This window comes from Myxocyprinus asiaticus, chromosome 44, assembly GCF_019703515.2.
Source record: "Myxocyprinus asiaticus isolate MX2 ecotype Aquarium Trade chromosome 44, UBuf_Myxa_2, whole genome shotgun sequence".
Taxonomy (NCBI): domain Eukaryota; kingdom Metazoa; phylum Chordata; class Actinopteri; order Cypriniformes; family Catostomidae; genus Myxocyprinus; species Myxocyprinus asiaticus.
The window spans coordinates 28,080,539-28,106,971 of record NC_059387.1 but is presented as its reverse complement, the minus strand read 5'-3'; the positions used below and the strand labels follow the sequence as shown (position 1 = coordinate 28,106,971).

The window sequence follows — 26,433 nt, the reverse complement described above, 5'->3', positions numbered from 1 at the left end:
TGGACATTCATCCACCTTGAGACGGATGCAAAATATCATGTGTCATGTCATTAGATTAACTTTCAATCACAGCAGTTTCCAGCCCTCTTCCCATGTTGAAACTCTCCATTACGTCGGAGAGCAGGAATCGAATTGTGAAGCCTGATGCAGAAACGCATTAGACTGCTTTTGTTTATTGCACACTCCGTTGATTTTTACCATCTGAACTTCTGCACTCTGGGGTCACTTGAGTCTCCGAGATCAACTGATGATGGGCAGGGGTGTGCATGCAAACAAACACACACAGTCACACGCATCCTTCCATTCATCCGTCTGTCCATCTAACTATATTCTAGAGGTGTTTTACACTCATACCTGTATTTCACATCTAGTTTTACATGTGTGGTTGTCACCTTCTATGCTATTGACCATTTCTGTATAAAACACTTGAAATATTATCTAATTGGTCATACTGTTCTGGTTGATAATACTACATTTTACTTTTGTACTTTTTGGAGTTTGATAGTACCTGTTAACTAAGCTTTCAATATGTAGAAAAGAACAGTAAAAACGAAATTCTTCTTTAGTATTTCATGCAAAAAGTAAAGTCAAATGTGTTTGGAATAACATGAGGGTGTGTATGATGTCAGAATTATATTTTTTAATGGACTAACCCTAAAAATGCCTAAATAAGGTAATTAGACTGAAACGTTGCTGTTAGAATAAATATTTAAGTTACAGCAGTATGCAGGACTTATTCTACTTTCTCTATTCATATTCTAAAAAAATATTTCCCTTGACATTGTGTAAAAACACCTTTCCATAAATGAATAATACTCCTTTCTCACAATCAAGCAATTATGTTGTCAAAATTCACCTACAATTTTGTATGAACCTGCACACATTGGTAAAGAATAGAAAGTCTCCTGGGGAAAAATCCACCCCCACACACCTAAATACATGCTATACTGACAGTTAATTTTTCAGGCTTTCTCCCAGAGGTTGACAGGACGTAATTAACCCAACCTGGGCAAGATACCAGATCTGTCCTGCCCTACATAACACACTTACTCCCCTGCCAAGTCATCCAGCTTGAGGGATTCCCACTGGACATCATAAAAATTGTGACGGCTTCCCTTTTTCCCATATGAAAGCTGTTCTGTTCCTAAACCACCCATTTCTGTAGCAAATGAAAAGACACCTTTGCCGAAAAACTCTGTGATGCTTTAATTCACATTGTTGTGCAACTGTCTTTGGAAAATGAGCTAGTTGAATTGTCGGTGGCCTCATTATTGTTGTTCTGGTAAAACAACATCCTGACCTTCACCGAGTCTAATCTGTTTGCTTTTTCCATCCACCTGGACATTCTATGAAAGCTTATCTACAAAATTTCTACCCTAGGCAAAAGTTGGTAATTACTTTCCCTGGCCACTTACATCTCCTGGCCATCCATCATCCGTTTTCTACCCAGAAGTGAGCCGTGACAAGCACAGGCAAACGTGTGTGGCTCAAAATGGAAGGAAATGTGAACATCCACACCACAGACCAAGCCAAAGTGATTTTGAAGAACTTCTCGCCCAATCTCTAGTAATGGTGCTTGAATGTCTCACAGAGACGAGTGAATAGATTTGTATGGAAGATGGCAAGTATGAAAAGTGTCTGTGGTGAGTCACAGTTCACAGTTAAGATTCTGGGAATGCAATGCACGGTGGAAAATCCTGCAATGGAAGAAACAAATATTTGAAAGAGAGATTACGGTTGCAGCAGCGACAGTGGAGATGTGGAAAAGGTAGAGTAAACAAACCAGGTCTCTTGGGGGAATAAGTAGAACATAACACAAAACAAAGAAAGAGAGAAAGAGAGAGGATATCATTTTCAGAACTGACACTATGAGAGTCAAGATGAAAATGGAAAAGGTGGAGGTTGTGGAAGATATGCAGTCAGGCTGGAAATGTTACAATGAATAATTAGGTCACACAAATGGTACAAATAACTCTCCTCTTCAGGGAGAAGACAAGATGGCCACCGGGCCCTTCAGATAGCACTAATTAGAGCATCCATACCACTCTGAAACAGGGATTGAGGGCACGCTTAATTACACTTCAAGATCAATTCAGAAATGTAAACATCATCTACAAGTTAAGGGCGGAGCAGTTTCAGAGACTGGCATTATGAATATTCTTTATATAAAAGGTGTGGGGAAGTTTGCCTTTGTGAGAAAAGCAGGTGGAGGGAGGGTGGGGTTGGAAAGGGTACAGCTGTTATAGTTGCAGTTCAGGAATGAGCCGTTTGATTCAAGGACGCCGAACAATGCCAGGGAAACACATTGGCATCTGGCAGCCCTATACTTATGTACTCTAATTAAAAAACAAAACCAGCCATCAGTCGTACACTATAGCACCACTGATAATAATTTACTCTCATTGCGACTGTCATCTCCAGATGTGTTGGGCTGTCTTAGCCATCTAGGCTGAACGGAAGTAAATTATGTATTGTGAATCCCCCCTCAGTGGATCTCACTCGAGCGTGATTTTCATGGCTCCTGTGTTGTTTGCAGAGTGGAATTTTGTATCCGAATAATTAAATGTTAAAAAGCTGTAAAATCAATAAGTCGCATAAAAGCCTATATCATGTTCAGTTTTTATCCTAGTGGATTGAATCCGAGGTCAATGATGAGCAATAAAAAACTTTACTGAAACTGTGTCGGGACACGTCTCTCTTTAAGTGCTTTGATCGCAAGTCATTTACAAGGGCAGACCAGTTTGATTTGAAGTTTCATTTGCAGAGTTTAATCCTGCTAGGACAAGAGGAATTAGTCAGTTATCTGTAAAGAAATGTTGTCTTAAACCACAAAGCATTAACCAGTGTGTTCAGCCGAGAGAGTGGTTAGAAAACAATTAGCATTGCTTGCTAATCCTTCTGTCAGAGTTTTAAACAAACTCATTCAAATCAAATATCCTACAGTTGCTGCCTTTGGAAAACAGCAGCAATATGTAGAGTTTTGAATTAGTGTTAAGAAACCCTACATCATTCTGACAACCCATCAAGCACAGAAGCATTAGTCAAGTTTAAGAAGGCATTTTAGATTCAGATCAACATGGGCCAGAACTTTGTATCTGAGTTCTGTTGTCACCTTTTCCAGGAGGGAGAAAGTGGGGGCACCCTCATCACTTCCCCTCTCCTGGGTAGCAGAAATTGTCTGTTATGGCTAATTCACGAACTGATCACTCTCTGACTCGCCGTTCCGATGTGAAGCGAGAACCCCGCCACTTCCCAGCAGGCTGTGTACGCTGTGACGAAGAATGATATTCACTTCCCTTTCCTCAATCTCAAGCACTTTCTCCCATTTTTTTTCTTGCCCACTCGGGCTTCTCACCCAAAACCGGTTTGATCGCTTCAGAAGACATTGATTAAACCACTGGAGTCATATGGATTATGTTTATGATGCCTTTATGTGATATTTGGATCTTCAGAGTTCTGGCCACCATTCACTTGCATTGTATGGACCAACAGAGCTGAAATATTCTTCTAAAAATCTTCATTTGTGTTCTGCAGAAGAGAAAAAGTAATACACATCTAAAATGGCATAAGGGTGAGCAAATGATGAGAGAATTTCCATTTTTGGGTGAACTATTTCTTTAACTAAATATTTCAATACAAACAAGACATAAAATCCTGAACAAGGACTCATTTTCATCAGTCATTGTTTTGAACAAATTAATTTACATAAACTATTTTAACTGAGTTTGTAGTTAGTAACATTGCCAGATTTCGCTACGTAGTTCCACCTCAACATGGTCTAACTTGCCTCCATTTCCCTACCACATGGTGGCTATGTCAAGCAAAAGCGTGGACTGTTGTGAAAATCATCTCCAATTGGTTTTAAAGTGACAAACTGCCTTTCTTCTGCCAGAAATATTATTATTTTTAATCCAATTATTTTTAATCCAAAGGGAACAAACTAAGATCCTGTATTTTGCAGCATTATTACATTATGGATTTCTCACTCTCGTCACACGGGACTATAGTAATGGGCTTTAAAGTGAGGTTGAGTTTTATAGTGGGCTCAGAGTCTGTGTATGTGCTTTTTTTTTTTTTTTAATAATTCCCTGTCAATCTCAGTCCTTCAAAACATTCCACCAGCTCCTAGAGAGTCATGAGGTACAACAGCTGCCAGGAGGGAAATGTCGCTTCACTTATGTGCACACACACACACACACCCACACACTTAAACATTCTAACCTGCTCAAGACTGAAAAAATAAGGTTACACATACCTAATTTTGGCATGCAAACAGTTTCTAGTTTTGGCATGCAAACATGTCATGTGTTATGTAGGCTAACATCCAACCTTTATGTGCTGGAAACAAGGTGAATGTTTAATAGTGTTACTTCTGGGCAAACATTTTGTGTGTTGGATTGAAAGGTCTGTCTCCTGCCATTTGAATTAAATCGCAGTGGTGGTGTAGTCCCCAGGCTGGAATTACAGACAGCACTGGCTTTCTAAAGGCTAACTGTCCTTCTGTTCTAGTTTTAACATGTGACATATGTGACCACTGCTTTCTGTAAAAACAGTTCTATATATTTTCTGCATCGTTCTGAAGGGTAAAACAGAGTACAAATACTCATGGAATTACCATGTTATTTGGACACTGTCATGATGGTATTCTTCAAGGTTCCTTGCAGTACAATGTAAATACTATTGTGAATTAATATGGTAATAACACAATACCACTGTATATGTCAAAGCAACACGATATTAACTTCTGAGAACATCACTGTACCACCACACTCGTGCAGTGAGAACTATTTAGTTTCTAATTAAAATACAGTAAATAACTGAGAATGTTGGATGACCATTGTTAAAGTTAAAATGTCCCAGTGAGAACCTGGTTTTAAAGGGTAAGTAGGGTAATGGCTTCTGGGGGACACATTTGAGCGCATTGTAAAAGGTAGGACAGCAGCAAGAGAGATGTTTTGTGGTCAGAATTAAATGACATGTGTGCTTTGTTATCTGAACACATGGAGCCCATATTGTTCTTTCCAGTATGTGGAATGGGAGTTTGTGTGTGTGTTTGTGTATACTCACAGATATTTGCTGTGCCCTTGGGGATAGGGAGATAGGATCCAGCACTCCAAGCTCTAGCCTGATAATTCCTCTTACAGCGTCCGCAGTCGGGCCCCGTGGTGTTGTGCTCACACTCGCAAGCTAGTTTCTCTTTGTCAAAGATGCAGCTGTTGGCGTGAAGGTTGCACTTGCACCTGTCATGGTAAAAAAAAAAAAGGGGGGTGGGGGGGTAGAAAGGAAATAAAACATCTGCCCTTGTGGATTTTCATTCACAGAGTTCAATTACACCCAAGAAGGGAAAGAAATTGGAACTAGTACTTAGAGACCAGAGTGACCTTGTAAATCATTTACATTTCAAGTAAATGTGCATCTGCATGTGGAGGTATTCTAAAAGCTTGGTAAAAGCCTGAGAGTGACTTCAAAACCTTGCACACGGTGTCAAGGATTCAGAAAAATCCACATCATTATTTTTCCCTGCCTTTTTATTTTTTCTCTCTCTCTCTCTCTCGAAAGATATGTTATTTATAATTGTCCCACTGGAGAACAAATAATTAAATACAGGTCACACTTTCAATGGGAGAAAAAAATAAAAAAAAAAAAAAAAGGCGAAGGGACAATGAACATGAAGTGTGTTGTAAGTGGTGTCTTCAGTAATTTAAAGACACATAACAACTCTAAGACAACTCTAACTTTGGATATATGTACTGTAAGCCATATGGGTACAGCAGAAGATTGAATATTAAATACATGAAAATATGAATTATGCAAAATTATTGACGCTGCTACACATTTATTTATTGTAATACTTACCATGCCAACACAAGCTAAGGACTTTTCTTAACCTTTTCATGAGAAGGGTCTAAATTCCTCTTCAGTGCCCCCTGGAGTGAGTTATTTTAGGGGGGCAGAGTATAGAGGAGTATTTATTTTATTATTTTATTTACATTTTTGATTTCTTGTCATAAAAAATACTGTATATAATATAGTAAACATGTGAACAAATGGATTATGTCTGCTGTACTGTTTTTGTTTTATTTAGTTTATAGCTGTAAAAAACAAATTTTTTTTTTTATTTTTTTAGGTTTGCCTATGCACTGTTTGACATCTCAGACATTGTGTGTGTGTGACAAGCGCTAATGTAAACAGACTTGGCTGTGTGCATGGATAATCGTGCTCGTTCAGCATCTGTGAGTATACGAGTTTTAAACTGTTATCGTGGTGCTTTTGTGATAGTTTGGCTGTCTCTTTCATAAAACAAACGTATTATATGCCTGAAAAGACTGTTTGAGTTGCTGTTTTTGTGAATGAACCGCATATGCACCTAAGCAGTAGACGTGGCTGCGTGCATGGGAAGATCGAGTTTAGATATGATGGCTCTGCATATACAAGCTGTGAACTGTGATCATGGTACTTTGGTGACAATTTGGCTGTTTGTTACATAAAATAAACATGTTATGTGCATGAGTAGTTGTTTGTTTGATGAATGACAACCACTACTAATGTAAACAAATGGCAGCATGCATAGGAGGGAGATCGCGTTTGATGTATTGACTGTGTGTTTAAGAGCTGTAAACTTTTTATCGTGGTACTTTGGTGACGAGTTGGATGTATGTATATAAAATAAACGTATTATGTGGTTTAAAAGACTGTATGAGTAACTGTTTGAGCGAATATAAATAACAGACACTTGACCAGCACAGCCTGTGTCGGCGCAAAAGCCGATTTGAATCTGGCAGTTTGTAATGTAACTGGCTGTTGCAGAAACACATGTGTGTGACACTTCTCTGTGGGGCCCAATTATGAAAGAGTTAAATATTGTGAAGTTTTGCTACTAAATACAACAAACTCAGTCTATAGAACACCAATAAATGCCAAAGCACTTGCCTTTATGCATTTATCCCTAAGGGAAGGCTATGTTTAAATGTTCTTTGCACTTAATTTGGTTTACACATTGCCTAAGGCCCTGAGGACATGAAACACCATGCAAGCACATCCACACTAGACAGGGAGATTTTCTTTTCCCAGCTCACATTCTAAACACGCTAATTTATTTTGTATGCAGAAAGGCAAAAGATAGATATTTCTGTAGCACAGATGCAGTTCTGACATAAAGAAATTGTGATGATATTATGTGAAACAACTCTGCTCGGCTAGAACAGAGTAGCTTAAGTTACACTTGTATTTATGGATGTTTGTTTTTGTGCAGCTGCAATTCTTGAGCTTTAATTTAGAAAGTACATTAAAATTATCAGAACTTGCTCACATTCTAAATTTTAAATCAGGTTGCAAGTTTTATGCAATTACAACCATCAAACATTGTTTCTAGTTTCACAATTGTGTGTGTGTATGTGTGTGTGTGAGTGTGTGTGGTAACAGAAATACATTCTTTGTGGAATAAGACCATATGAGAATCATGTTGATATAAAGTGCAGAAATAGTAAAGGAAAAGCTGCCGTGAAGAAGTGAGAACATTTTCTTGGATGTAATGTAACTACACATGAAGCATTGTTTACAAGGAGCAACCCCTGCTGAGTGACTCCAGCCAGGTCTCCTAAGCAACCAAATTGGCCCGGTTGCTAGGGAGGGTAGAGTCACATAACCTCCTCGTGGTCACTATAATGTGGTTCACTCTCGGTGGGGCGCGTGGTGAGTTGGGGTAATGCGCTCAACAAGCCACATGATAAGATGTGCGGGTTGACCGTGTCAGACGCGAAGGCAACTGAGATTCGTCCTCCTCCACCCGGATTGAGGCGGGTCACTACGCCACCATGAGGACTTAGAGCGCATTGGGAATTGGGCATACCAAATAAAATAAATAAATAAATAAATAAACATGGAGCAACTCCGCACAGAGGTTATGCCAGTAATGCAATATATATATATATATATATATATATATATATATATATATATATATATATATATATATATATATATATCTTCAAAGTACTGAAAACATGTTCCCCATACATTTTTAACAAAATGAGGAATGAAACAAAATTGTTGTCTGTGGTAACTTACTGCATGCCACAGATGCTCGTGTTCATTAGAAGTTAAGCTCCATCAACAACATGTGTGGCAAAATGTTGATGAACACAGGAAATAAATTTGACTCGTTCCTCCTTTTAAAAAAGCAAAAAATTGAAGTTACATTAAGGCACTTCCAATGGAGTGCATGGGGCCAATTTTTGGAGGATTTAAAGGCAGAAATGTGATGCTTATAATCTTATAAAAGCACATTCATTTAATTCTTCTGTTACAAATTGTGTATTTTTTGAGCTGTAAAGTTGTTTAAATTGTCAAATTTGCAGGAGACTACTAAATTAGCGGGATTACAGGGTTTACACTGTTATGTTGTCATGGCAACAAAATTGTAAAATTGGATATAATTTTACACAGAAAAGGTTATAAGCAATTTCATCACACTAAAATTGTGTTTACGTCTTGTGGCTATACTTTTGAAACATTGAGCATTGTAACGTTTACAGACTGTTACCATTGACTTCTATTGTAAGTGCCTTACTGTAACCATGATGTTTGCCACAAGTCAAAGTTAAAGTTAATTTTGTGATAATCAACATTATGCCACAAATGCTGCTGATTGAGCTATTGAACCTGGGGATATTCCTTAAAGTTGGTAATAGCCTGAAATGTTCCTTTAAGAGAAGATCCCATGAAGATGAGGAAAATTCATTAGTAATTGGTACTGTTCATTGACTTATGGCGCTCATTCAGCTTAAAGATGCTTTGCATCATCCTACAAGATAAGTGATCGTAGGAAATCAAGAGTTGTAAATCAGTTGCTCTTCTTTGATCTAACACTTTCCACGAGTCTCCTCGTAGATGACAGCCGTTACCAGGCTCTTGATTTCTGCCATCTCTCTTTCTCATGCATGTGCATGGTCTGCCCTGCGTGTGTATGGAGGAGCATTATTAAAACCATTAAAGTGTTGTGTCCAAAGAGATGTGTGTGCAGGGGCTGATAAATGTGATGCACCAAATCATATTTCAAAGAGACAAATGACTGCTCGGACCCTGGAGGTATACATGGGCAGAATAAATGAGAGGGCATTATTCTCCAGACACCCTGATTTGCATCACATTATCTATACGTTTATATATACAGTATATATATATATATATATATTTAAGCAATATCACATGAGCAAGAGTGCGATATGTCCCTACATCAGCACTGCTGTGATTCGGCTGCAGGCACGAGGCCGCAGGCCGAGTACCATAGGTAATCACAGCAGTGCTGATTTAGGGTCATATAGCACAGTTGCGAGTGTGATATTGCTAATATACAACAGTTCAATGAACAAGTAAATTTTACAAAATTTGGAAAAACTGAGTACGGTCATAAAAACGCATTTGTGCGTGGAACTACTTTCTTATGCGGCGGATCAGAATCTGCTGTTGCTGGTTCAAACCAAATGATGCATCCAAGCCTTCCTTAGTAATTCAAAAATGTCACTTCAGAAATAGTATCAGGGCTTATGCTGTTTCTAACAAGTTATTGGATAAACAAGGATGGATGTGTGTGTGTGTGTGTGTGTGTGTGTGTGTGATGTGAGAGAGAGAGAGAGAGAGAGAGAGAGAGAGAGAGAGAGACAGAGCGTGTGCGATCATCTGATGCCATACCCAAGCAGAGATGCTGTCAGCTTTCTGAAGATCAGTTTTCTCAGTGGTAAAATAGCTGTTCAAGTGGGGTATTCCTCTCTGTTTCGCATAGCCAGTGCGCAAGAGTCATTCACTATAGAAACCGCAATGTCCTCCGCCATTTTGAACAGGATTTTCTCTCCAATGTGGAAACTTCAGTAAGAGGTAAGTGCCTTGAGTTCTGTAATCAATCGGTCTGTTGTATCTCTCAGCTGTGATGAGCCGTAATGCTGAAGCCGTTTAAAGTTATTTCCTAGCTTTAGTAGTGTAGCAGCGATCACGGTGTTGTTGTATGTAAACAGTGGCTTCACGCGGATTCACTTCACATCACCAACTGGCTCATATTACACACAAATTTATCTTTTGCAACCACCTGCTGGCTAACATATGTAATGTAAAAAACTAGATGTAAAAAGAGACACATAGCCTACAGTAGCTCTTAACACATATGCAATGCTCTTACACTTTAGTTTAGAATGGCATGAACACAAGCGGAGTGAAACACACACAGTGAAGCGTCCGAGTGCTGATGGTGTCAGACCATCACTGCTCATGGAACATCTCTAGTCCAATCAGATTCGAGGACTGGAACTAACTGTTGTATATGCGTATATATATATATATATATATATATATATATATATATATATATATATATATATATATATGTATATAATTTAGCAGAAGGGCATGTCAAATCTCAAGATCCTATTCAACACCTAGAACATCCTCTTTAAAACTGGCACCTGTCAGCCAAGCATGAATCTGTTGCTTCTGTGAAATGACAGCAAGTTTGCACATAAAATCTCCTGCAAAATAATGACATATGATGCAAATTAGTCACTGATATTATGCTAGGTCATTAAACTGCACATAAACATTAAGTAATAAACTTCTGGGACATACAGTATTAAAACTACACAGGTGTAAGGTCCATAAAAATGGGTTGTTTTATAGTGACACGCTACATTTCCAGTGGACAATGTCATTATATTAGCTGGAAAAAGTAGCTTGCTAGCCCTAACTAACAGGCCAAGCACAGCAACCAAACAAAACAAAGCCATCAACCTGCAAAACGTTATCAGAATGTATGGCATCCCGATGAGGCCTCTGTGTTTGTGCCTGTTCAGTTCAGCTGGAGGACTCAGATTCCACACCGCACTTTCTGTAGCTTGACCTTCATATCTTCTTATTACTAGTAACATTTTAATTATGGTGTTGATAAGAGGCAACGCAGTGCTGCTGATGGAATGAAGGGGACACAGCGAGAGCCCGTCGGGTCTCTTTGCCGTCGGCATGGCAGCTTCGCTAACAGAAACTAAACATTCTCATTCCAATCTGGTCACCGGGGGAGACGGGGCACAATAGCTGCCTCAAGGAGAAGCGCATTAATAAATATATTTAATTAGACTTTAATGCCAAAGCTGCTCTTCTGGGGTCCACCATAGAAACTGTCTGTCTTAATTTAAAGCAGACTATGCCATATTCACAAGCACTGACTTGTTCTGATAGAGGATTAAGGTAGGGGACTCTGTAATAAATGCACATTTTGTCTGTGTGTGTTTCTAAGACGTTAACAGTCTAACATGCTCTTAAAGGTGTTGTTCACTCAAAAACTAAAATTCTGCCATCATGTAATCATCCTCATGTCATTACACCCAAGGGCGGTTCTAGGGTCAGTGAATATTCACAGCTTAGCCCAGATCTTTGTCGATATGCATGGGGCCATCTTTTGATGAAATATCAGAATGTAATACTATATAATAACATTTCAAATGTCACATCTGTGAGGTGTCATTTATATAGTAAATATTTAAATATTACTGAAACTAAAACGAAAAAGTCCTACTAACCTTTGTCTCAAGGATCCATATATGCTCAAGACCAGAAATTGTGTGCTTTTAACATTATGTAATTTAAAACGCAATAAAAAAAACACTATTTTGTCCCTTTCGCCTTTTCATAGTTCAACACACATTGTGTGCATTTGACAGTTTTGTAGCCTTGTTGATTCGTCAGGTGCTAGTTTTGAAGATAGCAGGCAGTAAATAGACTGAAATAGGTGCTTATGAGGGAAAACAAATATTTGCTTGTTTTGCCAAAGTTTGCTAGGTTCATGGTATCATGTCTTAATAAAGAAACCTCGATATCTTAATCAACACAGTTTCCTGTACTGTATCTCAACAAGGCAAGGAATTTTGACCATTCACACACACAGCTTCAATCGTGAGACGTGCGCTATTCTTGCATGTAGGGATGTCAGTTTTCAGACATTTTCATAATCGATTGTCGTGGAAATGAATGATCATTTAATCGATTAATCGTTAACATTAATATCACAAAACGCACGTGGAGGACCTCAAATAATATGTGCATGCAGCCTTTTGTTTAAATATAATTTAAATTAATACACTTAAGAAATGCAAGTATTTTCATTTTAAAATATTCGTAGTTCGGTGTATTTAAATACATTTAGTATTTAGTAAAACAATTACATAACATAATAATAATAATAATAATAATAATAAACAGTATTTTATATAACGCCTTTAATGAAACATCTCAAAGCACTTTACATAAAAAGGAAAAAATTAAATTAAATATAAAAATACAGAGCTTAATACAAATGGATAAAACATGCATCTCAAAACAACTAATGATAAAACAGTAAATAAAATGATAGTATTAAATTAATTGAATACAATAGAATCAATTAAAAGCCTCCCAGAAAAAAATACGTTTTAAGACATGATTTAAACTCACTAAAAGACTGAACTTCTCTAAGTTCTGAGGGTAGAGAGTTCCATAGCTTCGGAGCATAAGAAGAGAATGCCCTGTCACATAGAGCGTAAATGAGTCTGAGGAACAGTTAAAAAGACAGATTTAGAGGAGCGGAGATCACGCTTTGGTGTGTACGTGGTTAAAAGCTCAGACAAATATTGGGGAACCAAACCATGCAAAGCCTTGTAGGTAAGAATAAGAATTTTAAAAACAACACGAAACCTGACAGGGAGCAAGTGCAGGGATTCCAAGATAGGAGTGATGTGATCACTTGCCCTGGACCTAGTCAGGATTCTGGCAGCCGAGTTTTGCACATATTGCAATTTATTTAATGTAGATTTTGAGACTCCAGCAAGGAGAGCATTGCAATAATCAATGCGAGAGAAAACGAAAGTATTGTTCAGCTTTTCAGCCACAGAGAATGATAATATAAGGCGCAGCCTTGCACTGTTTCTGAGATGATGTTTTAACAGTATTTTTTACATGTGGATCAAATGACAAATTTGCATCAAATATAACACCCAGATTTTTCATTTTTGTTTGAAGCTCCAAAACGGAGCCCTCAATGGACAGAGCAAAGGAGCCAGCCTTCCGAAGCTGGTGAGGAGATCCAATAAACATAACCTCTGTATTATTACTGTTAAGACAAATAAAATGTTGAGCCATCCAAATTTTTATCTCAGAAATGCAGTTTGAAAAAAAGGCATCTGCCAGATTTTCACCAGGTTTAGAATGAATATATATCTGTGTGTCATCTGCGTAGAAATGATAATTAAGACCCAGTGATCTGAAAAGCTGACCAAGAGGAAAAATATAGATACTAAAAAGTAAAGGGCTCAAAATTGAACCCTGTGGGACACCAGAGTGGACTGAACCAATCTCAGACCTGTAACCACCTAGAGAGATAAACTGCATACGATCAGAGAGATAGGACCTGAACCAGTTTAATGCAGTACCGGAGACACCAAAGACAGATTCAAGGTGGGTGAGTAAAACAGTGTGATCAACAGTGTCGTAAGCAGCACTGAGATCAAGAAGGATGAGAAAAGAAAAAGAGCCTGAGTCTGAAGCCATTAACAAGTCATTAGTGACCTTGACTAGAGCCGTTTCTGTACTATGACATTTCCGAAAACCAGAGTGAAATGGCTCAAAGAGATCATTGACAATGAGGTGATTGTGTAATTGAAAGGCAACAGCTCGCTCTAAGATTTTTGCAATGAAGGGAAGATTTGAAATGGGACGGAAGTTGCTCAAATTGTCCAAATCCATATTAGGCAGCAATAGTTACAGCAGCAATTTTAAATGCTGCAGGCACAACACCAGTATGCAAGGAGTCATTTATTATGTCCAAGACAATGGGACACAGAGAGGCAAAACAAGATTTGAATATACTAGTCGGTAGAGGATCAACTATGCTAGTGGTAGCTTTCATACGTGATACCTTATTACTAAGAGTAACATGGTCGAGTTGAGAGAAATTTGAGAGAGGTGTGCCAGAGAAACTGGACAGGCTGAGAAATGAAACCGAAAAAACAGATGTGGTAGCAAGAATAATTTTCTGAACTGTGTCTATCTTAGTGCTAAAAAAGTCTAAAAACATGTTACACAGTGTTAGTGATGCAGGCATGGTGGTAGAACAATTACATTTGAACAATCTATTAATAGTATTGAATAGATGTCTCGGATTATTTTGATTATTTAAAATTGTTTCAGAAAAATAACAGGTTCTGGCTGATCTGATTTCTTCTTTATAATCATGTAAGTTGTCTTTCCAAGCCTGGTAATATACATTCAGGCCAGAAAGACGCCACTTTCGCTCCATTTTACGACAAGCAGCCTTCATTGAGAGCAGATTGTCATTATACCAGGGAGCAGAACGCAAAGAAAGATTCAGATTTCAGTGGAGCAAATTCATCTAAGCCAGATGTGAGAACAGTGTTTCACAGAGAAATCTTGTCTTCAAGAAGATCAGAAGAAGAAAAACAACTTAAAGAAGAAACAATAGAGTTTGTAAAAGTTGACAAATCAATAGATTTCCATTTACGATACTGTACAGTGTGAGAAGAAGAATTAACGTTTGGTAATTCCATATTAAAAATGATGGCTAAATGGTCAGAAAGACCTAAATCGACAGAAGAAAACTCAGACGCAAAAGAACCATTTGCAATAACAAGGTCTAAGATGTGACCTTTGTTATGTGTAGAACAGTCAACAAACTGGATCAAATCAAACCACTCCAAATAAAGACGGAAATCCTTTGTCAATACTGAGTCTTTTGAGTCAATGTGAATGTTAAAGTCCCCCAAAATAAGAATTCTCTTGAACTTGAGGCACAGCAGAGACAACAAATCAGCAAACTCTTATTAGTCTTTGGAGGTCTGTAGACTGTAGCGATGATGGTAGTGTGAGGGGCAGAGACACTCAGAACGAGGCACTCAAATGAAGTGAACTGTGGTACAGACACAGGACTTATGTTGTACTTTAGGTTGTGAAGCACCATAATACTCCCACCTCTGCCAGAGAGTCGCAGGAGATCAAACAGCCCATAGCCCGTGGGGGTAATTTGATTAAAGAGGAAACCATCACTGTGTTTATGCCATGTTTCTGTTAAGCATAAAAAGCATATTTTTTTTTTCTGTTATAATGTCCGATAACAGCAGAGCCTTGTTATTCACAGACCGTGCATTAAATAACGCTGTTTTAACCATACTCGGAGACAGAGATGAAGACGGGGAAACCTCCAGACATGGAAGCGATGACAAATTGTTCAAATCAACGCCAGTATAAATCAGTCTTTTGGCTTTCCGCCGAAACAGTGGAATAGAGATAGCAGTCGAAGACTTCAAGAGTCTTGAACTGAGATGCATGTAGCGTTTTGGATGCAATATTCCATTATTTTGACAAAGTTCATGAGTGACTTTCAGCAAATAATAGTTCCATTTTAAATTCAGTAGCTGCCGTGCAGTGTACCTTAAAGCCATGAAGGGACCCACATCCACAGTAGCCTCAAAGTGATGTAAATCCTGGGCAAGGCGACAGCAGGGTTGACTCCACCATGGGAAGCTCACAGATAATAACAGCAGTCCAAAGTTTAAAAGGTAATCCCACATCGCAACGAAGAATAAATAAAAGAGTGCTCAGATATAAAGACTTAAAACTTTGAGGCTCCGAAAATCCGCGCTACCAGTAAAATAAATAAATAAATAAACATTTAAACAGTGAGAGGAGCGGCAGCCAAATGCCAGCGTTCCCTATCAACCGGAAGAGGTGTAGTAAGAGAGGCTACCACTTCTCTAGTGATAGTGTGATGTCGGCTGAATGTACCTTTCTGCTTTTCCGGTGACCGCTGACGTAATTGTAGGTTGGGATGAAACAAAGAGATCAACAGTGCTTGTTTTCATGTTGTGTGCGGAAAAGATTAATGTTCATTTATAGAGAAATGCTCCAACATTGTTTACATTGAGCCCACTTTATCTTTCTGATCTGTGCATTGGCTCTCTTTGTAGACAGTTACAGTGTTCCAGCAACGGGCGCTACCCCTGCAGCTTTCGCTGTTGTGCACTGTATCCATGTTTATAACCACGTCTCCAGCTGACCGCGTTTGGATGCACTCTACAATATGGAACAGCCTTTCTGTGGGCCCCCCAGTCCGGCCAGGTCCTCCCTCAAGCCCGGGCCTGGGACAAAAGGTCCAGTTGTCCCCCCTTTTCATCAGCCCTGCTCATTATGTTATCCTGTACATATATTACTTAAAGATGAAGTATGAAATTTCTCCGCCACTAATGCCACCAAAGTGAATTGCAAAAGATAACTTTGTTTTCAAAACAGCTTTCCGAATACACCCCCCATCTGCCAAAGAGATAGTCCCGCCCCCAACTCACAATATTGGTAGAGTAAATGTCATTGTGTTTGTATAGATGGGTCACTCAAAACAAACAGAGGATTTTCATAGCCCCACAGAGACAAAGTGCTTACAGTTTTTGAGACTTAATGACCTAATGACCTAATGGCTTACTTATAGTTGTCTTTGCATATTAAGTTTGGATTGGAGAAAGTATTTTAACACAGAAGAAGTTACATACTTCAGCTTGTTATGACACACTGGTAATTTTGACATCGTAACAACATAATGATAAGAACATTCGGGGCTTTACTGAAAACATTATTGGCTTAAGTCCCAGTAGCCCAGCCTTAGTGCCGCCCATGCCCACCACCACAGCTCAATCAAATATGGCACACACGTCAAGCCAAGTTTGAAATCAGTGATGCAAAATGCCACTGGTTCTCCTACGTCTCTTGTGACTGATCACAGTGTGCCAGAAAGAAAATTATTTCAAAAACATGGTCAGTAAATTAAATAATTTTATAATTTATTTTTTTGCAAACTATTGTTTTAAAATAATATTAGCGCCATGGTGAAGATATAAATATATAATTCTATTGAGGTTCAGTGGTTGAATAGAAAAGACCACAGATGTGTTGTGTGTTAGGGAGAAAAAATCCTACACTTCTTAATAGCGAAGATGTTTGCTCAGTTGGCTTTGTGTCTAACAAAAAAGTTTAAAGGCTGAATGCACTCCTTGAAAGGCAGGAGACATACTGTTAAAAGTGATTTATTTATCTTTTATCGAAATACTAGCCTCAGGCATTTAGTCTGTGACCTCCAAAAATAATGGAAGTCTTACTGACAATGAAAGTAGAGACAAAACTGTAGTCTTCCTACTTAAATGATCCACCTTTCAACTGATCTCATGAAAAAAAAATAAATAAATAAAAAAAGAGCCCATCTTCATCATTTTATATTTTATCTGCACTAATGCCAGTTTTGGAAACTGACAGAAAAACAGCCTCAGTTCTTGAGCTGCCTAGTGCTGTACCGACTTATCAGTGGATAATTATTATCAATTATCTCCAAATGAAGCTTACACATGCACAGCTAAGCATGCTGATTCAACCAAAACAGGCTGAGTGAAGACAGCATGGCCTGTGAGTGAACTAAGTAAGTGAAGTAATTATAGTTAATTAAATGTGCAGGTGTTTTTGTAATACAGAGAACAAGGTCAAAACTCTTATTGAAATAACTGTTTGCTCATGTCACATATAAAAACCATTGTGCAAATCAACAAAAGAGATAAGGTGGCATGCGTTAATGAGGATGGGGAATTGACTTGCGTCAGACAGGGGATGCTGGCTTCTATCTGTTGGTGGATCCATTTCTTATGAATCCTATAAGCACTGTGTCATCTGCAAATATGAGGGGTGTTACAGAGGTCCTTGGAAATGCAGTCATTTGTGTAAAGGAAGTGGTGGAGTAAGGATGCTCCAGTAATCAGTGTCTGAAGTTTCCTTTTTCAGCATTTTAAAATTAAAGTTATGTTTACACCTTGTACGTTGACAGGCAAGATACATCAATATTTACAACTGGTCGAAATATGCATCTCTTTTGACCACTTGTCTTCAGATTTTGAGGGGAGGGTGTCTGTTTTCATGACGACATTCATCAATCACTATGTCAGTGTGATAACTGCATGACAATAAAGTGCAAAAAATTAAAAGAAAAAGAAAGTGCAGAAGAAAATCAGCTCACTGTTTCTACCTGTTATATTAAGCATGAAAATTACTTTTATCAGAAACACTGAAGTCTTGAACAGGTATATTTATGTGCTTTTTCAAATTTTCAGACATTTTTGTGCTTTATCTTTAAACATCCTGCACTTTAGTAAAAACTTCTCCTGAGGTGAGCCTGACAGTTAGTCATTTTATTCGGGAGCATTTATTAAGGACTTTTTTTTTCATCTGTTGAAGATAATTTAATTTTGACTGATGGGGCTGGTTGATGGGGGTTGTACATGGTTTTGGGTAAAGGGTTTCCAGGTTGGCATGTTTCCTTTTTTGTAGCTTTCGTAGATTCACAGTTGCCCAACATTATTTTTCCAAATATTCTATCCACATATCCTCTTTGCGTTCTGTTGTTGATCTGTTGTGAATGTACAATGTACTTTCTTCCAGGTTTGGCGTGGCAAAATATGCAGCCACCACGTCTGTAGACCAGCCTTTCCTATGCAGCCCTACTTTCATTATCCTTGTAAAACAAAAACACATCTGCCCATTTTGCATTATTGTCTCATTTTAATATTCTTAATTCAATTATAATAAATAATAATAATACAAATAAAAAACTATCAAAGGCATCTACAGTATCACAAATCCCACTGCATCTGTCTCTCTCTCTCACAAACTGGCTAGTAGTGATTACTAGTCAGTTCTTAGTCTTTATGATTGCCTGGAAGCAACAGCTTGTCATAGACTGACAAGGCGAGGCCTCAGTTCCATACCTCAGTCCGAATCTGAGATAAATGAAACAGGGCATCTTGTGTGCTGACTCTAATTGCCTCCTGACAAACACAGACAACTGCTCCGCAGTGCAGCAAGGAAAGTGAGAAGTGGGTGCAATCTCTCCAAGACAGATCTCTGCAACTATTGCCTTTTCCTTAACTGCATGAACCTAACAGGCAGAGAAGTTACATTCAGGGACAGCTTAATGCCTTAGGGAAGTAAAGATGAGCAGCAAGAGAGTCATCTGTGAAACCAACAAGTTTTCGTATCAACAGACTCCTCTGGGGCCAACTAGACAGTGTTGTAGTACTCGAGATCAGTCACTTTTTGAAAGTCTCGGTCTCGTCTCGGAATCAACCGCATTTTTACTCTGTCTTGTCTCGGTCTCAGACAAAGACGACTCAGGATTTTATTTCAAGACCGGTCAAGACCACAACTGCAGGGATATCACTAAATTGCCTGTGCATTGTCTGATGTGTACATTTATTTGTTAACATAATTACTGTGATTGGGTGTAAAACTTCCTACTTCAAATGCAAGCAATAACTTGACTCATTTCTAATTTGAAATTTTTGTTACTATTAACGGCTGTCACCCCTCCCCACCCCCCTTCACACGCACTCCAAGAAAGTGAATGCGGGAGACAGGAGAAGAAACGTCTCGGTTACTGTTGTATCCTCTATTCCCTTCTGTCACTCTCGAGACATTGTGTCAATGTAGTGACACTAGGGGTCGCTCTTGGTAGCCCCAAACACCTCTAATCTTTGAGAAAAGGCCAATGAGAAGTGGCGAGTGGAAATTGCATGCCACTCCTCCAGACATACGGGTATAAAAGGAGCTGGCACGCAACCACTCATTCAGGTTTTGTGCTGAGGAGCCGAGACAAGGTCCCGGCCATTTCAGCAGATAGTATAGTGCTGTGGCAAGAGGGACACAACGTCTCGTTCCCTCCATCAGGGAACGGAGGTTACAACAGTAACCGAGACATTCCCCTTCTGTCACTCACTTGACGTTGTGTCGATGTAGTGACACTAGGGGTCCCTATAGAAAAGGCTGATCTGGGAGATGGGAGTGTTGAGAAAGCGAGCCTTGTCGGAATCCCTCATCTCGACCAGATTCAGCCACAGGTGGTGCTCCTGGACCACCAAGGGTGGTGGTGGGGGGGTGGGGGGGGGGGTGGCACGGCTGTGAGCGGTGCCCCGAGCCCAGAAACCAGCCATCTAGCCACGAGGGCTCAGTAGAGGGTGGAGGGTTCCAGTCCAACCTGAGCTCTGCATTGGCCTCAGACTGGGCGGGCAGACCCGAAGGTGGCAGCCCAGTCAAGTCCTTGGCAACGACATTGCCAGTGCGCTCTCCGACGCAGCGATCGAGAGCTCATCCTGCTCGCAAGCCCTGAAAGAGATGTTAGGCTGGCTATGAGGCGAGCTACTCGACGGGGGCAGACAAGCGTGCTGGGAACGGGAGGTCTGCGGGGAAATACCCGATGAGGCCGCGCCCCCCAAATCGCCTCCAGCTCCAGCTTGTACCCGCAGGTAGAAGGCGCAGCACGGGGGGCGGCTGGATTGGCTTTCCCTCGGAGGAAGGAAAGCTGCGACCGCAACATTGCCATCCACGAATGCTGCCTCAGTGTGAGTGTGGCCCAGAAATGTGAGGCAGCACCCATGGCCGTTGGAGGCGGAGAGATAAGGACTGCATCCAGGAATCACACAAAGATGGAAAGGCATCTTTAAAAAGATGCATCTTTAAAAAGACGTTCATGTCAATGTGTTGCTCTGATAGACCAAAATATACTCTTTGCAGAAATATATACTCTCTCAGTAGTGCTGTCGAAGTGCCCAGGGGAGTAGTCTGCACTAAGCGTGCACATGGAGAGAAAGCCGCTGAAATGCGCGTATATCCAACAGCATCTCTGACACACAACCGCTCGGCTCTGAAGAAAAAATCTGAATGAGTGATTGCGAGCCAGCTCCTTTTATACCCGTATGTCCGGGGGAGTGACATGCAAATTCCACTCAGCAATTCTCATTGCCGTTTTTTAAAAAAAAGCAGAGGTGTTTGGGGCTCCCAAGAGCGACCCCTAGTGTCACTACATCGACACAACGTCGAGAGAGTGACAGAAGGGGAACTGTGGCTGTCTGAGAGATGTCAGCTAAATCATCTGTAATACATTTGGCTACCTAAACCAGTGTTTCCCAACCACTGTGCCCACTAGTGTGCTGTGAAATATTGTCAGGTGTGCCATGGAAAATTATCAAATTCCTCAAAATAATTAAAAACTGTTTTTTTCCCCCAGTATTTTAGTGAAGGCATAGAGATGGTAGAAGAGTTTTAAAGTTGCCAATTCAGTATATTTTCCATTACAAAGTATTTTATGCAACCAGTTTAAATATTTTATCCATCATAACATTATTGTTCTAAAAAACTCTAGTCTGCTGTCAAATGCAACTCCTCACATACCCACAAAATGATGCTTCATCATCACACTTGTAGCAAAAACATTCAGTCAGTGAACTGAATGCCTGAATAGAATACCCTAACCCTAACAGGTGTATTATTTTACTCAAAGACTAAAAGCTGTTTATTTGTGCATATGTTATGAACAGATGTGGCTTACTTGTCGCGTTTATCTCATGAAACATAACAAGAATATGAGAAACTGTTACATACGATTACTAAAAGCAAATTCTCCTGTTTTAAACAAGTCCAAAAACACTGTGATTCGATGTGTAGATTCTGAGGTACTGTAATCTTCACAGAGCACGTTTGAACCAGTAAATGGAGTCCGGGCAGCTGCTCCCGGGTCCTAGTGCCTGCCGGATCCTACCTCTGTCAGTGTGACTTATGTGTTTTTTTTCTCTCTATCAACAATACGATTTTGACCCGGTGTGACTTATAGTCAGGTGTGACTTTATTTCCAGAAAATACAGTCAATAAATAAATAAATACAAAATAAAAATGTATTTGCTGTGCCATTGCAAGAATTAATTTGCAAGAACAAATCCACAAATTGGAAAAGACACAAATTTGTTGGTTTTTCATTATCCAATTAGCGCTCTTGGCATCTGTGACCTCATTATACAGCGTACCTATTTTACTTGCATTTTTTGCATAGCCAAATTTCAAACATTATGAGTTTACGCTACTAAGACAGACAGAAAACATGGACAAGTTCTTGAAAAGGAAAACTTAATCGTAAAAAGTGTGCCATGGCTGAAAAAAGGTTGGAAAACACTGACCTAAACCACAAAGAGTTCATCTGCAAAAAAGCATCCAAAAGAAAACACACAGCAGCATGTAAATCCTGCAATGCAATGCTTACCGGACGGCTGGGACCACGTCAAACTTTTATCAGCACTTAGAAAGGAAGCATAAAGAAAGATAAGCTAAGTGTAAGAAATGCTAGCAAAGCTAGATAGCTAACGTTAGGAATCTGCCTCTTGTTGCATTCCATTCAACTCGGAAAGTTACTGTATTGTTTAAGAAGAGACAGAGAAAAGTGAAGACTTAAGTACTGAATAATTGTTTGATATATTCTGTACTTGGTGGTTTCTAGAGGAAGAGTCATCCAGAAAACCTGATGCGATGCTTGCACAAAAATGTTATTGTTTTAGGTGGATGGTAAAACTTGGAAAACGTCCTGGTTACTTGCGTAACCTCCGTTCCCTGATGGAGGGAGCGAGACGTTGTGTCAATGTAGTGACACTAGGGGTCACACTTGGGAGCCCGAGACACCTCTGGTCTTTGATGAAAGGCCAGTGAAAATTGGCGAGTGGTATTTGCATGACACTCCGCCGGACATACGGGTATAAAAGGAGCTGGTATGCAACCACTCATTCAAGTTTTATGCTGAGGAGCCGAGACAAGGTCCGGCCATTTCAGTGGGTAGTTCAGCATTGTGGCAGGAGGGACACAACATCTCGTTCCCTCCATCAGGGAACGGAGGTTACGCAAGTAACCAGGACGTTCCCTATCTGTCACTCACTCGATGTTGTGTCGATGTAGTGACACTAGGGGTCCCTATACAAAACGCTGCAACTGGCTGAACTGTGTTACAAGAACTGGCAGTGTGTGACGGGCAGACCACTGTGTGCCTCATAGCCAGCGCACCAGGCCGACACGTAACCTCCCCCAACATAGTTATGAGTGTCAAACGGCCCTTTGGGGACAAGTCGACTACCCAAAAGATAAAGACAGGCTAACCCAGTCGTGGCCTCTTTTCCCCTTCTTTTTTTCCACTCCCTAAAAAAGAAGGGGGATTATCTGACTGTCTTGCTGACCATGTGGAGAGTCTCATGGTAGATCCTACCCAACGGGGGAGGAGTTGCTACAAACATGGAGACTGTGGCAGAGGGGGCTTTGCCCAAGGAAGACGCAGTTTGCCAACAGGGAAACGAATTAGCGGAAGATAGACATCGCATGGGGTTACCTTACAGGGAACCGCCACATGCGGAGCACCTACCCCAGAACAAGGCTCTTAGTTAGCACGTGTACTGGGCCTGCAGCGAGTCTCTCTGAAAACTCGACTGCCACAGGGCTCGGAGGAAGTCAACCAGGGAACATAGTTTGTGAACACTACTGGGAATTAATGGCGCACGTCTTCAGCTCAGAGGAGGTGAAAGGCACCATGTGCAGTCGATACACCTGGCCAGCTATCCCGGGCTTATCGGCTTGTATTGCGTGCCACTACCTGGGATGAAACCGGTTCCACTTGGAGGTTGTAGAACCTTGCAAAGGTGTTGGGTGTTGCCCAGCCTGCTGCTCTGCAGATGTCTGTTAGAGAGGCACCCCTGGCCAGGGCCCAGGAGGCCGCTATACCCCTGGTAGAATGGGCTCGTAGCCCTACCGGGGGCAGCACATCCTGGGTGCTTGGAGACAGCGCTTCCTTTCTGCTGTGCACCAAAACAGACAAAGAGCTGCTCAGAGATCCTAAGCTCTGCAGGTGATCCAAATAGATGCGTAAAGCACGCACCGGACACAGCAACGACAGAGCTGGGTTTGCCTCCTCCTGGGGCAGCGCTCGCAGGTTCACTACCTGGTCCCTAAAAGGGTTCATGGGAACCTTGGGCACATAGCCGGTCGGGGTTTCAGGATCACGTGAGAGTAGCCCGGACCGAACTCCAGGCACGTTTTGCTGAAAGAGAACGCTTGCAGGTCTCCTACCCTCTTGATGGAAGTGAGCGCAGTCAGGAGGGCAGTCTTCAAAGAGAGTGCCTTAAGCTCAGCTGACTGCAAAGGCTCAAAGGGGCTCTCTGTAGACCCTGAAGAACTACAGAGAGGTCCCATGAGGGAAAGAGGCACGGTCTGGATGGATTCAGCCTCCTGGCACCTCTCAGGAATCTGATGATCAGGTCATGCTTCCCTAAGAACTTACCGTCCACTGTGTTGTGGTGTGCTGCTATAGCAGCAACGTACACCTTCAAAGTGGAAGGGGACAGCCTCCCTTCCAACCTCCCCTGCAGGAAGGAAAGCACTGATCTGACTGCGCATCTCTGGGGGTCTTCCTGTTGGGAAGAACACCACTTAGCGAACAGACACCACTTAAAGGCATATAGGCGCCTCGTAGAGGGGGCCCTAGCCTGAGTGATCGTGTCTACCACCACAGGTGTCTGGGTGGGCCAGTGGGGTGCTACCAGGATGACCTGCTCCTTGTTCTCCCTGACCTTGCACAGAGTCTGTGCAAATAGGCTCACTGGGGGAAACGCATATTTGCGTAGGCCAGGAGGCCAGCTGTGTGCCAGCATGTCTATGCAGAGGGGTGCCTCGGTCAGGGCATACCAGAGCGGGCAGTGGGAGGATTCTTGGGAGGTGTACAGATCTACCTGTGCCTGTCCGAATCGACTCCAGATCAGCTGGACCACCTGAGGGTGGAGTCTCCACTCTACCCTGAGGGTAACCTGCCATGACAGGACGTCCGCTGTAATGTTGAGGTCGCCCCGGATGTGAGTGTCTCGCAGCGACTTGAAGTGCTGCTGACTCCAGAGGAGGAGATGGCGGGCGAGTTGTGACATACAACGAGAGCACAGACCACCTTGGCGGTTGACATATGCTACTGTTGCCGTGTTGTCTGTCTGAACTAACACGTTTTTGCCCTGGATCAACGGCCGGAACCTCTGACTTGAGGCAGTTGATGTGCCAATGCAGTCACGGGCCCGTCCATAAGCCGGCGGCTGCGTGCCCATTGCAAACAGCGCCCCAGCCCATTTTGGAGGCGTCTGTCATGACCATGACACGCCTGGAGACCTGCTCTAGGGGAACACCTGCCCATAGAAACGAGAGGTTGGTCCAAGGGCTGAAAAGATGGTGAAGACCACGCGATGTGTCCCGCAGCACCATGCCCATCTCGGGACTCGAGACTGAAGCCAGTGCTGAAGTGGTCTCATATGCATCAACCCGAGTGGGGTGGCCACCGCTGAGGATGCCATATGCCCCAGGAGCCTCTGAAAGAGTTTCAGTGGAACCGCTGTCTTCTGTTTGAATGCCTTCAAACAGACCAGCACCGACTGTGCGTGCTCGTTCATGAGGCGTACTGTCAAAGAGACTGAGTCCAACTCCAAACCGAGGAAAGAGATGCTCTGAACTGGGAGGAGCTTGCTCTTTTCCCAGTTGACCTGAAGCCCTAATCGTCTGAGGTGTGAGAGCACCAAGTCCCTGTATGCACACAACATGTCCTGAGAGTGAGATTGGATTAGCCAATCATCGAGATAGTTGAGAATGCGAATGCCCACTTCCCTTAATGGGGCAAGAGCTGCCTCTGTGACCTTCATGAAGATGCGAGGGGACAAGGTCAGGCCGAAAGGGAGGACCTTGTACTGATACGCCTGACCCTCGAATGCAAACCGCAGGAAGGGTCTGTGTCGAGGTAGAATCGAGACGTGGAAGTACGCGTCCTTCAGGTCTACTGCCGCAAACCAATCTTGATGCCGGACACTCGCCAGAATGTGTTTTTACGTCTGCATCTTGAATGGGAATCTGTGTAAAGCCCGGTTCAGTACTCACAGGTCCAAGATTGGCCGCAACCCACCGCCTTTTTTTGGTACGATGAAGTAGGGGCTGTAAAACCCCATCTTCATCTCGGCCGGAGGGACAGGTTCTATCGCACCCTTCCGTAGGAGGGTGACGATCTCCGCATGCAAGGTAGCAGCATTTTCGTCCTTCACCAAGTGGATACCGTTGAACCTGGGCGGACACCTTGCGAACTGAATCGCGTAGCCGAGTCAGACGGTCTGGACCATCCATCGCGACGGATTGGAAAGCGCAAGCCATGCATCCAAGCTCCGCGCGAGGGGGACCAAAGGGACAATCTCGTTGGACGTACCGGCAGATGGGGCCTCGCGGCGGGGCAGAGCTCGAGGTGCCACACGATGTCATTGCCGTGCTGAGTTCAGGGACATTGAAGTACTTACCTGGCTGCTTGTGACCTCATGACCCATGGAGACTGTCACATCGGGGGTGGATTTGTGCCACAGCTAGGTGCTCAGGGGTGGGAAGACCACCGCTGTAGCGCCAAACCTGCCAAATAGAGTGGTGGACGGTGGTCGTGATGACGGCTGTGCACACCGGATACGTGACCCAGGGAACAAGGAAACTGCTCTTGCTGAACTCTTGAGT

General features: G+C 41.7%; 1 protein-coding gene across 14 annotated transcripts in view; it reads right to left on the bottom strand.

The window, feature by feature from the left end:
* Positions 1-26,433, bottom strand: part of LOC127434465 (netrin-G1-like) — a 148,206-nt gene that overhangs the window by 25,816 nt on the left and 95,957 nt on the right. For all 14 annotated transcript variants that reach the window (XR_007896050.1, XR_007896049.1, XM_051687253.1 and 11 more), the window contains exon 4: positions 5,068-5,240. Coding sequence is in view for 12 of the 14 variants with exons in the window: in XM_051687253.1 (XP_051543213.1) it covers positions 5,068-5,240 (173 nt within the window). In the remaining 2 variants the exon portion in view is untranslated. The remainder of the gene's footprint in view (positions 1-5,067; positions 5,241-26,433) is intronic.